The following is a 12794-nucleotide window of genomic DNA, read 5'->3' as shown; positions in this document are numbered from 1 at the left end:
TGTGATCTTGCTGTACCTGTGATATTTTCTGCCATTGTCGAACCAGCCTGGCGTGAATGGGAGTGGGAAATCCTGGCCAGTGTCTTTAATATTAACAATAGTTAGAGATTGCGGTTGAATGACGGAGTGTCAGATCTGAAGGGCGCGATCTTCCCAAAAGGAAACAAAGTTCTCGAGCGAGCGTGTTTAGCTGTGTGTTGCTCGGCACTCGCAGTGCTGAGAAACATATGGCTATTCAACGTGATTCCTGTTGAATAAGGGGCCCGAATGGGGAACGCGTTGCCGGGGCCACACATAGCCTCGTTTTTTACAATGGGGAGCTCCGCTCGCTGGAACTCCCCCTGGTAGCGAGAGATCAGGACGCCATTTTAAAATATCCCGATCTCCAAGGCCCACAAAAAAAATCCCCGACCTCCCCCAGCCCGAATGTAACATGGGAGAGTCCCCTGGCTGACCCAACAGGCAACCCCAGCCTGATAGCGTGTGCACAAAATGCCAGCTTGACACCTTGGCAGTGCCAGACTGCACCACCTGGCTGACACCCAGTGGCACTGCCAGGGTGCCAAGCTGGCACTGTCAAGGTGCCCAGGTGACACCAGCAGTGTCAGGGAATCACCCTGCCGAAAGGTCATGCAGCTGGGGGCCGCCGCTCCCCTTTGAGACCACTACGAATGCTGTTCTGTCTGGTCCCCGTTTGTGGGGACCAGTACCAAACGGCACTCGCCCGAGGTCTGGAGCCAAGGGATTGAATCCCAAAGCCTCAGGTACCTCAAGAATCTGTTCATTAGAGTAAGGCCTCGTTCTAATATGCAGATTTGCGAAAAATTGATCCCTCCCATTATGTGCGGAATTCCCCATTGAAACGTCTCGCAAAATTGCTTTGAATCTCGCGAGACGTTGCAAGCCAGATAGATCCCGGGAGTGGGATCTCCCTGCTTTCACCGGCCACACTGCGCTGAGGCCAGCTGCTTTTCTGGCGCAGTGTGGCCGGAATATCGTGCCTGAAAGATTAAAGTTTGTCCTGTGACAAAGAGGTTTGAGAGAGTGGTAAAGAGGGAACACAGATGAATTGTGGACTATTTACAGTTGAGGGAGTGGTAGTTATGCACGCTCATTGCATGCGCAGAATCATTGTAGGAGTTGAAAGAAAGATGATTCCTGGGAACATCCAATGGCGTGAATTGTGAAACTGCAGAAATCTTTATTCATTCTAATTGGGGAGAATGATATTCTGCATTTTTGGAGAGGTATTACCCGGGGGCACCTCTCCATCACTTTCACAAAGTGGGGCATGATGGGTATGTTAAACTAATGTCAGCAATGGACTCTCGACCTTGCATTGCCTCAGCCGGCTTGATATCGATCTTCTGTTAAAGATCTTGCTTTTCTGCAAATTCAATGGCTTAGATTTCCAATCAGAGTTCCGAAACATTGGCCAGGTCGTAGGCAGGACAGGAAACTTGGCGACCTTGCGAAAGTGCTTGGCAGCACTGGAAAACCTCGACCGTTGAGTGTCGCACTCACTGGTCATTCCAGGTGTTCAGCCCTCAGCCCAATGTCACTTGAGTGAATCGAGCTGGGGGGACTTTAAGCAGTCTGAAATGCCAGAATCTCATGATGGAACAACACTGCGCTGACCCAGTAAGTAATTACTGTTGAATGAATTTCAGTGATCTGTATCCATATATTTTTTAATCGCTTTTTTTTTCAAAATTTGAGAGATTTTATCTGATAACACACTGTGGAAATCAGGAGATATTAGCCCTTTCTGATAATGAAATCATAAAAAGCCGAGCAATGGATATTTCTGCATCGTGAGACATAAAAGTGGAAAAGCAAATTTTGCGTGTCAGCTTACCGATTGGAAAGATCCAGACTGCCCTTTCAGAAGCCAGATTCTCCACTCCCTAGCCGAGCAAGTGACAGCCCTGGGTAAAAATGAAGGGACACAGGCAGCGGAAAATGTCACCGTGCCTTCAGGAATCATTCAAAAACTCTTCCCTTTTCGCTACATCACTGACCTCTCTCCTCCGATTTCAGCAGCAGACCTCAGAACCTGCACATCCCCATCATGGAGCAGAGCTTTCCAACGTTCCCGTGCTTTGACTCAGTGGGCGAGTGGCTGGATGCTATTGAGATGGGCAGATACAAGGACAACTTCACTGCCGCCGGATACTGCTACCTGGAGTCGGTCGCGCGAATGACAGTCCAGTAAGTGACCTTTCACTTTCGACAAATTACCTTTTGTCTGTCCATTTCTGCTGCGGTGCAGTTATGAAAGTGAGAATTGTGCACTCGCCGTCTGCCTGATGTGTTTCCTGTGGTTGAAGTTTTTGGGTTCACTTACATCGCTTGCATACCGCCAATTTAACCAGAAAGATTCCGGACAACCTGTACAGATTTCTTTACCCCTGACAAACCTTATTACTGCTCCACTCCGTGTTCTGCAGGCATGTGAAGTTGTGAGCCTGGACACATGGCTCCGGAATGTGTTCGATGAAGTTTAAGGTATTGAATGGCCGCAAAGCAACCGTAATAATTCCCCTCCCACCTGTCTGAGTTTGATGCTCACTGAATTGAGGCTGAGATAGAGTGACCTCTGCATGAACATTGCATAACCTCAGATCACAAAGCATCACCAAGCCTATTCCAGTCATCCCCTTTCACCGGACTGAGCTGAGCACCCATTACTTTACCAATGAGATTTTCATTTCCTCCATTAGCCTACACTATGGGCACGATTCTCCCAAAATGAAACAAATTCCCTGTGCGAGTGCATTCAGCCACGTGTTTCTGGCGCTCGCAGTGCTGAGAAACACATGGCTGTTCAACGTGGCTCGTGTTGAATGGGGGGCGTGCGGCCAAGGCCGAACATAGCCCTGTTTTGCGCAGTGGGGAAGTCCGCTCGCTGGAACTCCTCAGTGTAGCAAGAGTATAGAGGGGCACCATTTAAAGGACATGCAGCTGGGGGCCTCCGACCCCCTGGCAGACCCCCACGAGTGCCATTCTGTAAGGTCCCCGTTTGTGAGGACAAAGAACAAAAAGAACAAAGAAAAGTACAGCACAGGAACAGGACCTACAGCCCTCCAAGCCCGTCCCAACCATGCTGCCCGTTTAAACTAAAATATTCTACACTTCCTGGGTCTGTATCCCTCTATTCCCATCCTATTCATGGATTTGTCAAGATGCCCCTTAAATGTCACTTGTCGTCCCCGCTCCAGCAGCGAGTTCCAGGCACCCACTACCCTCTGTGTAAAAAACTTGCCTCGTACATCTCCTCTAAACCTTGCCCCTCGTACTTTAAACCTACGCCCCCTTGTACTTGACCCCTCTACCCTGGGGAAAAGCCTGTGCTGAACAACACTCGTCTGAGGTCTCTGAGGCGAAGCAGATGAATCCCAAAGCCTCAGTTACCTCCAGTATCTGCACATTAGATTCAGAACAGCTGCCTTGCTCTAATATGCAAATTTTCCAAAAAGTGATGAGGGCAGGGTTTACATCACAATGTCTCATGAGGCCATGCTGGATCTCGCAAGACATTGAGAGCCAGGTAGATCCTGGGAGTGAGGTCCCCGGCTTTCATTAGTCACGCTGCGCCGCGGTGTGCTGCTTTTCCAGCGTGTCATGGCCACAGTATCGCGCCCTATGTGCTTTATTGACAGTACAGCTTCTGAACAATTTTCTAAGTGTCTACTGGCAATAGGGAACCACGCATCCATTGCCAGTGAACATCAAATAATCCCGATAATGTCATTTATTTTGTACATTAACGTGTGCCCTGAGGATTTAGATTTACACATTCGAATATCAACAAAAGTGCATTCTGATCACACTTTTAACAGTACGCAAAACATCTAGCAGCGAGCTAATGTTTCATGTCGCCCACATGATGCTCCTTCAAATCCACTGGAGAAGTCGTATTAGACTCAAAGGGTTTTCTCTGTTTCTCTCTCCACAAATGCTGGCAGACCAACTAGGTTTTTCTAGCATTTTCTGTTTTTAGCTTTCCAACTCTCTCCTGGCATGTCATTGGATCATGAGATGCGTGCCGTCTGCTGCACTGATTTACATCCAAATTTGCGGGAGAAAAAATCCACATTGTTTATTTATCAAAGTCAGTTCTACAAATTCTTGTGTAATAAGGGGATCAGGGGTTATGGAGAGAAGGCAGGAGAATGTGGATGAGACAATATCAGCCATGATTGAATGGTGGAGCAGACTCGATGGGCCGAGTGGCCTAATTCTGCTCCTATGTCTGATGGTCTAAATTCTTGTGCATCGTACTTGAACCAACAGCATTATCATTAGAATGAATCCAATTATCACAATATCCCATTCATAGCACAAACTGCATCAACTTCAGATTTCAGTCAGACTTTAAACATATTGCTATGACATGACACCATGGTGGTAGTGTGCTATTTAAAACATTATTTGAACAGGAAATATTTTTAGCACAAGTTGACACAAATGAGTGTAAACAGATTTCACTACTAAAATATCTTGGCGGCATGTTGTGATTACTGAAACTTTATTGTACTTTATCATCAGTTGGGGAATGTGGTGGCTTAATAGTATTATTATTGGACTAGTAAAACCAGAGACCTAGAGTAATGCTCCGGAGACCCAGGTTCAAATCCCACCACTGCAGATGGTGAAATTCAATAAAAATCCAGAATTAAAAGTCTAATGTTCACCATCAAACCATTGTCGATTGTCGTATAAACCCATCTGGTTCACTAATGTCCTTTAGGGAAGGAAATCTGCCATCCTTACCTGGTCTGGCCTACATGTGACTCCTGATTCACTCCTAACTGCCCACTCAAGGGCACTTAGGAATTGGCAATAAATGCTGGCCCAGCCTGCAATTCCCACGTCCCAAATAAAGCAATACCTAGGGGGCAATTCTCCCAAATGGAGCAAAAGTGTTCACGCCGTCATGAACGCCATTGCATTTCATGACGGCGCGAACCTGGCCCGGGTACGACTGATTCTGTCCCCCACAGGGGGCCAGCATGGCGCTGGAGTGGTTCACGCCACTCCAGCCTCCCTTCCCGGTGCCAAATGGGCGCCGCGCCAACACGCGCATGCGCAGTTGGGCTGCGCCAACCTGAGCATGTGCAGGGAACTTCTACCATGCGCCTGCCCCGACTCAACATGGCATCGACCGTTCGCGCAGTGTTCCCGCCGGCAGCGATAAGGGGTGAACGCCGCCCCCGGGACTGTCGTATCCGTGTGGCTGCTCGGCCCATCCGTGCCGGAGAATTGGCGGCTGCGCCAATTCCAGCGGCCCGCGGCCGGCGCCTCCAATGGGGTCTGGCCCGCGATCGGTGCCCACCGATCGGCGGGCCGGTCTCTCTTAAAGCCCTGTAAAAGCTGTGTGTATGAAATTGATAATTGTAATTTAGCTTAACAGTGTCTTATTGGTCTTTTGCTTCTCTTGGAGTTCAGTGATAATCGTGGAATTTGTGATTTTATTTATAACTGTAGTTTCTTTTCCCCCCCTTTATTTCCTCCATGCTTATGATGCTAAAATTGAAGAAATCTTGGGGAAAAAGGGTTTAAATTGGCAAAATAACTGCCTTTAAAAGCTATTACATATCCTGTGTGCAAATGCTCTTTTAAGTTGCTGCATTGCTCCAGGGTCCCAGGTTCGATTCCAGCTTGGGTCACTGTCTGTGCAGAGTCTGCACATTCTCCCCGTGTGTGCGTGGGTTTCCTCCGGGTGCTCCGGTTTCCTCCCACAGTCCAAAGATGTGCAGGTTAGGTGGATTGGCCATGATAAATTGCCCTTATTGTCCAAAATTGCCCTTAGTGTTGGGTGGGGTTACTGGGTTATTGGGATAGGTGGAGGTGTTGACCTTGGGTAGGGTGCTCTTTCCAAGAGCCGGTGCAGACTTGATGGGCCGAATGGCCTCCTTTTGCACTGTAAATTCTATGACCTATGATAAAAACAATCTCCTTGGCTTTTCAAAACATCAGAGGACTTAACGCATTAAATAGTTATTTGAAATTAAATAACCCTGCATGATGCATGGGCACTTGCTGTCACACAGGATAGGCTGTAGGATGGCTGTGTTCAGTGACCACTCTAACACTGGAAATACAGTGCCACTTACCAGCTGTACTTTGATGTTCAATAGGAAGGAAGACATTCATCCCATCGAGTTTGCACCGACCCTCTGAAAGAGTACTCCACACAAGCCCACTTCTCCCCCCTCGACATAATCTAGACATGAAGGGGTAATTAGAAGGGGTAATTAGGGGTAATCTACCTATCCCGCTGTGGGATAGGTAGATTAGGGCTGTGGGAGGAAACCAGAACGCCTGGAGGAAACCCACGCAGACACGGGGAGAAAGTGCAAACTCCACACAATCACCAGAGGCCAGAATTGAATCTGGGTCCTTGGCACTGTGAGGCAGCAGTGCTAACCACTGTGCCACCATGCTGCCGCTGTGCCATCGTGTTGACCCAAACTATTTGATCCAGCATATTGACTGGTACTGTAGATAAGACCTGAGCTAGACTATAGAGGCAGAAAGTGCTGAATGAGGAGATGACCTTGACTGCCAATGACAATCCGTTTACACTGGCTTACGTGTACAGCAGATGGCCCATATCTGCGATTGGCTGCTTGGAGCCGGTGGAGCCAGGTCCCCACAGTCATAGACAGGCTGGTGAGCCAGACCTTGTTGGCATAAATGGCATGAGTGGGCAGGCTGGTTCTGGTGCCTGATGAGCCATGAGATACTGTAAGAACAGAGCCTGCTATCAATCTTAGCTTATCAACTCCCATAGGACTCTTCATTTATGCCGTCATTCTCACCAGGCTCCTGTTGCAGTTTGATTGTAAAGATCTCCGTTGCTTTCCTTCTATTCCATACTGCCAGAACCTTCGAAAGATTTGAACCTCAGTTGGTTTTTCAATTAATTAACAGACAATTTTCTGCACCTTTAGAGGAAGCCTTATTTTCCCATTTTAATTTGTGTTGATATTTAAAATAAACCATAGAAGCATTAAATATTTACGGCCCAGAAGGAGGCCCTTCGAGCCACTGTGCCTGTGCCAGCTCTCGGCAAGAGCAACTCGGCCCACCTTACTTCCCCGCCCCTAACCCGACAAATATTTTCTTGCCACCTGTAAATCTGATTCATTGTTGAGCAGATCAGAACACTTCCAAGTTTTGTGCCATCTGCAAATTTTGAAATTGATGTGTCCATGACTAGGCCAGAAATATATGGACGGGTACTAAAAATGTACCACAAATTTAGAAAATATAACAGAATCCTAAAATCCTGGGCAATTTGAACTGGCTCATCCAGGAAATTGCTCTCAGGGGTCCAAAGACAAAGAGAGAATCCAAACAAATCTTGATCACACTTGGACCGGCTTAAATGATTTTTAATATTTGAATACAGTTATGGGGTGGGATTTTCCAACCCCCGCCGGGTCAGAGAATCACCGGGGAGGGCAGCGTGAATCTCGCCCCGACGCCAGTTGCCAAATTCTCCGGCGCCGGTTTTTTGACGGAGTTGGAAATCGCGCCGCGCCAGTCAGGCCAGAACACGCTGGCGCTCCTGCGCATGCGCCAACTCGCGCCAGCCGGCAGAGGCACTTCAGCGCCGGTTGACATGGGGCCAACCCTACCAGCGCCGACCTAGCCCCCGAAGGTGCAGAAGATTCCGCACCATCCGGGCGGCCCGAGGCCGGAGTGGTTCACGCCACTCCTTGGCACCGGTACGCCCGCTCCACCGGATACCGGATAATCCCGGCCATGGTGTTTTTTTTCCTCGCCCAAACCTTTTTAGATTGGTACAGATAGTTATTTTTCTTTCTGTATTTGAGCAATATTTTCTAATTTATCCATACCTGTTCCATTGATATACCACCTGTCTTAGTAAAAAATGGATGTTGCATTGTATCTCATTGTGGCGATGTTAAGGCTTCTATATGTAGCTATATGCAGAAAGTGGGAGCTAGTTTTAGCTCAGCTGGCTGGACAACTGGTAGATGATTTGGAGGAAGGCCAACAGCGTGCGTGGGTTCAATTCCCATACTGGCTGAGGTTATTCATGAAGGTCCCACCTTCTCAAACTTGCCCCTTGTCTGAGGTGTGGTGATCCTCAGGTTAAATCACCACCAGTCAGTTCTCCCGCTCAAAAGGGAAAGCAACCAATGGTCATCTGGGACTATAGCGACTTTACTTTATTCTATATGTAGAAAGGGAACTGCAGAATGTACAGCAGATTAAAACAAGTGTCTTGAATCCACAGGTATTGTCACTGTAGGAGAATTGCCGGCCACGCCATTATAACGCGTGACGCTGGTCCGACACCGTCCCGCCATTCTCCCAACCGGTGAGAACGGCTCCGTCGAGGTCGGCGCCGCGCCAGCCGGAGAATTGCCTGAGACACTCAGAACAGGTATTCTCCGGTATCAGCGGCCCGTCACGCCGTTGCCGTTCACACCTGGTAAATAAAATTGTCAGCCAGCCGTCGTGACTGACAATGAGGAGCAAGGAGGTGAGCGGCCCCTGTCCCGGAGTTTCTGCAGTCACGGCCGGTGCTGGGGGGGTGGGGAAGGCTTCTCCGAGAACGCTGCCGCCAATCGCGGGGCGGATGAGGAAGATGCCTTCGTGGAAGGCTGCAGACATGACCGGGGCAGGGAATGGGAAGAGGAGGAGGTGGCCTATCCGCCGGTGCCACATGGCAGGACGGTGACGAGGACACGTTTGCAAGGTGTAGTCTCGCCGATGGACAGAGGCGACTGGCGCACCAGTGAGGAGGACGGTGTGAACTGGCTGGTGGACGCAGACCATGACCAGGGGTTAGGCTGGCTGCGTGTCTGCAGTGAGACCAGGCCACCGGGGCTCACAGCTATCCCATGCCACCTGGCTGTCGAGGTGTCCAAGAACCTCCGTGTAACATGTTGTTTTTCTACCCCTCCCCCCTCCCCCCCGATGTTCACCGCAGTGGTTGGAGCGGCTGCACTGCAGGTAGACTGCGACGGCTCAGAGTGGCTGTGGCTACAGCGGCTGCTGCTGCTGCTGCTGCTGATGCTGAGGAGGTGGCCGCAGAGGGCTCCATCGTCGCTGCGAAGGCTGCAGGCACTCACGGCCGGAATGTCCAGGAGGATACTGAGGGGAACATTCACCACCAGATTGTCGGGAATGCACAGGATGCAGGCACTGATCTCGATGGTGCGCAGGGGGGGGTTGAGCAGGAGGAGGAGGAACCAGTGCTATGGTGCCAGGGCGCCACAAGCGCCCAGCAAGGCCTAGGGTTTAAGGTGACCAAATTTCCTTCGAGGACCTACCGGGCAGGGCATGCAGGAGGAGACTACAGTTCAGCGGTGAGACAGTCGCACATATATGCCACCTCGTGGCGCACTTCGCACCACGTCGAACAGGAGGAGGACACGCTATACCGGTGTCCGTCAAGGTGACGGTGGCCCTAAACTTTTATGCAACCGGTTCTTTCCAGGCGCCGAGCGGGACCTATCCGGGATCTCACAGGCATCGGTTCACAGGTACATCCAGACCGTGACCGACGCCTTGTATGCCATCGCTGACAGGTACATTCATGTCCCGAGGACCGCGCACAGCAGGAAGCACAGGCACGTGGATTTGCCAACGTGGCCGGGATATCGATGGTCCAGGATGTCATCGATGGAGTGCATGTCGCCATGCGCCCGCCTGCAGAAAACAGGGAAGTGTTCACAAACAGGAAGGGCACATACTTGATGAACATTCAGGTGGTCGGCGACCCCCAGATGAGGATCATGCACGTGTGCGCACAGTATCCCGGGAGTGTGCATGATGCCTACATTCTGGCAGTCATTAATCCCAGCAATGTTTGAGGGATGCCCCCCCCGGCTGATGGGCTGTGCTGGTTTCTGGGCAACAGGGGTTATCCGTTGAGGTCATGGCTGATGATGCCAATATGAGGCCCCAGACCAACGCGGGGACCCTATACAGCGAGATCCATTCAGCAACCAGGGGTGTGGTGGGGCAGTGCTTCAGACAGCTGAAAATGCGATTCAGGTGCCTGGACCACTCCGCAGGGGCCCTGCAGTACCACCCTGACAAGGTCGGTTGCATAGTTGTGGTCTGCTGTGCGCTGCTCAACATGGCCATGCAGTGGGGTGATGCCCTGGTGGAGGAGGCACAGGGAGAACCCGATGGACGTGGAGAATCTGCAGATGGAGAGGAGGAGGAAGATGACGAGCATCAGGGTGGGGGTGGGGGGGAGGGGGGGGGCCGCCAGGCACAGACACGATCTGGGTGCTGGTTATGGCCGGGGGGCTGCACAACGGCACCGTCAAGGACAGCGGGCACGCGACGCGTTGGTGGCCTCATGGTTCACACACTGCGGGGGAGGGATTTGCTGAACAGTGGCACTTGCGCCACCATTCGCGCACATGGGCACCACCCAGCACCCACCACACCCTGCACCCCCCCCGCACATCCGCGCACACCGCACCAATTTCACATCACCTTGCGACTCCGGCACTACTGGATTGCACTACATTGATAATTGTGTAAGCGGGTGTGATCAGTGCCATGTTTAATGATGACAGCCCGATCTGCGATGAGCTGTGAGCTCAGATTCATTAGACAAAGTCTGACTCATGGCAATAGCTGAACCCTCCACCTCGGTGGTCACTGGATTCGTCACGGACACTCCATCACATACCCATGTGGGCTAGCTGGCGTCGGTGTGCCGAGGACGATGGTGTTCGGTTGGGGGGGGGGGGGGGGGGGTACACTCACCCGGCAGCACCGCTGCACCGAACGTAAACCCCAGCACCACTCGTCACCCTCACGAGTCCCCTGGCACCGGACATAGCACAGAGTCTTCAAAATTCAGTGAAACATTGACTTTAATCGTGACATTCACAGACAGACAGTCCAAAGATGTGCAGGTTGGGTGGATTGGGCATGAAAAATTGCCCTTAGTGTCCAAAATTCTATGATTAACCTAGGACAAAGGTTTGGCACAACATCGTGGGCCGAAGGGCCTGTTCTGTGCTGTATTTCTCTATCTATCTAAGATGCCCAAGTCCCTGCAATTAAGCTGTGCCCTGCACCCGTGCCAACTAACTATGTGTCTAACTTCTTTGCCTTACGGGCCCTACCACTACGTCTAGGTGTATCCCCAGATGGTACAGCAAGAGTGGAGGCGGACTGCTGAGAATCCCGCCCTGCGACTGGCTCCTCGGCGGCACGCGTTTCCTGGAGCGGCCGGGCTTCGATGGGCCAGGCTGCTCAGCGGGTGTGCTGGATGGCGTGGGGCCACCCTGTCCTGCCGCTGCCCACCAGATGCACCAGGGACGGAACGGTGAGAGGCCGAGTGTTCGGGGACTCCCCCTTGCTGGAGTTACCGGGACGGGCCCCAGAACCTCCTCCACCCTCGGGGAGCCCGGTGGCCCACGGGCCTCACTGTGGGACGGAGGTGTGATCAGAGACATGCACCAATGACACCTGGCGCTGCCAGTCCTGGAGGTCTGCAGCGGTATCGACCAGGGTCCGAGCATTCGCAGCGACGGAGCCCAGGGAGTGCAACATCCCTGTCAGGGACTGTGCAACCTGTACCTGTGAGTGCGCCACGCCATCCAGCACGTGCGCCAGGCGGCCGATGCTCTCAGCGACGGACTGCTCGGACTACGCCATGGCCTGCTGGGACAGGGCCATGGCCTGCTGGGACAGGGCCATGGCGTGCTGGGACAGGGCCATGGCCTGCTGAGACTGGGCCAGACCCCGGAGCGCGGCGGCAATGTCCTGTTGGCTCTGGGACATGGCTGCCTGTGAGAGGGCAGCCCTCTCCTGGGCCACGGATGACGCGTGCACGTGAAGCCCAACGCCTTGCAGAACCTGACCTGAAACTATTTCCCCCATTGCCTCCACCATGGACGCCACCCATGCGGTGTCGGCCTGGGCGTCTGCAGGTGCTGGAAGACAGCCGTCATCCCGTTGTTCAGTCCCTGGATCTCCTTATGCATCGGGTCTCTGGGTGGGCCCAGTAATTCCAGGAACCTGGGAACCATCTGGGCGGCAGCTGGGTGCTGGGCCTGGGCTGCCCTCCAACTGTCCAGCTCCTCGGCTGCTCCAACCTCCACCTGCTGTACCGGCTCGGCTGTGTGGTGAGCACCAGTGCGTGAACCGGGAGCCTCATCACTTATGTGCCCAACCGAGGTGAGTGTATCTGGGATGGTGGATGGTGTGGGTGACAGCAGTGCCGCAAACTCGAGGTCCCCATCTGTCCACAGGTCTGGTGTGTCCTGGGTCGACTCTTGGACCGAAGCAAGGCGCCCGCGGCCCATATCATGTTCCGTGTCCGGTGTGTCCGTCGACTGTCTGGCCGTCCTCTGTGCGTCACTGTCCACAGTCCCTATCCTCTCTCCGTCACTGTCCTGGCTCAAGGCCCTATCTTCGTGCGACTCACGGCCATCACTGACCTGACTGTCCGTCCTGTGTCCCTCGGTGTTGTCTTTGTCTGTCCTCTGTGCGTCCCCCTCCAATGTCCCGGACTGAGAAGATGGCCCTCCTGTACGTCTTCCTTCCACCCTCTGCCGTGTGTCCCTGGGTGCGGCTGAGCTTGCGGCTGGACGGCTGAGTCTTGTCCGAGACGACCTTGGACGATCGGCCCCTGGCCCTGGGGAACACAATGATGCGGGGTTTGTTAGACATGCTGAGCCGGGTGGACGGTGGTGGAGGGGGAACTGGAGGGGGGAGAGGTTTGGGGGTGGAGGGGGCAGAGTGTGAGGGGGGTTAGGAGGTGGAGGGGGCAGAGT

At 52.6% G+C, this 12794-nt stretch overlaps 1 protein-coding gene across 3 annotated transcripts in view; it reads left to right on the top strand.

Moving 5' to 3' along the window:
- Positions 1-12794, top strand: part of LOC119968642 (ephrin type-A receptor 7-like) — a 768833-nt gene that overhangs the window by 750502 nt on the left and 5537 nt on the right. For 2 of the 3 annotated variants that reach the window (XM_038801267.1, XM_038801278.1), the window contains one exon: positions 2041-2211. In XM_038801267.1, coding sequence (XP_038657195.1) covers positions 2041-2211 — 171 coding nt within the window. The remainder of the gene's footprint in view (positions 1-2040; positions 2212-12794) is intronic. The other variant, XM_038801273.1, reaches the window with a different exon arrangement.

This window comes from Scyliorhinus canicula, chromosome 1 (genome assembly GCF_902713615.1).
Source record: "Scyliorhinus canicula chromosome 1, sScyCan1.1, whole genome shotgun sequence".
Lineage (NCBI taxonomy): Eukaryota > Metazoa > Chordata > Chondrichthyes > Carcharhiniformes > Scyliorhinidae > Scyliorhinus > Scyliorhinus canicula.
This window is presented reverse-complemented; position numbering and strand designations above follow the sequence as displayed.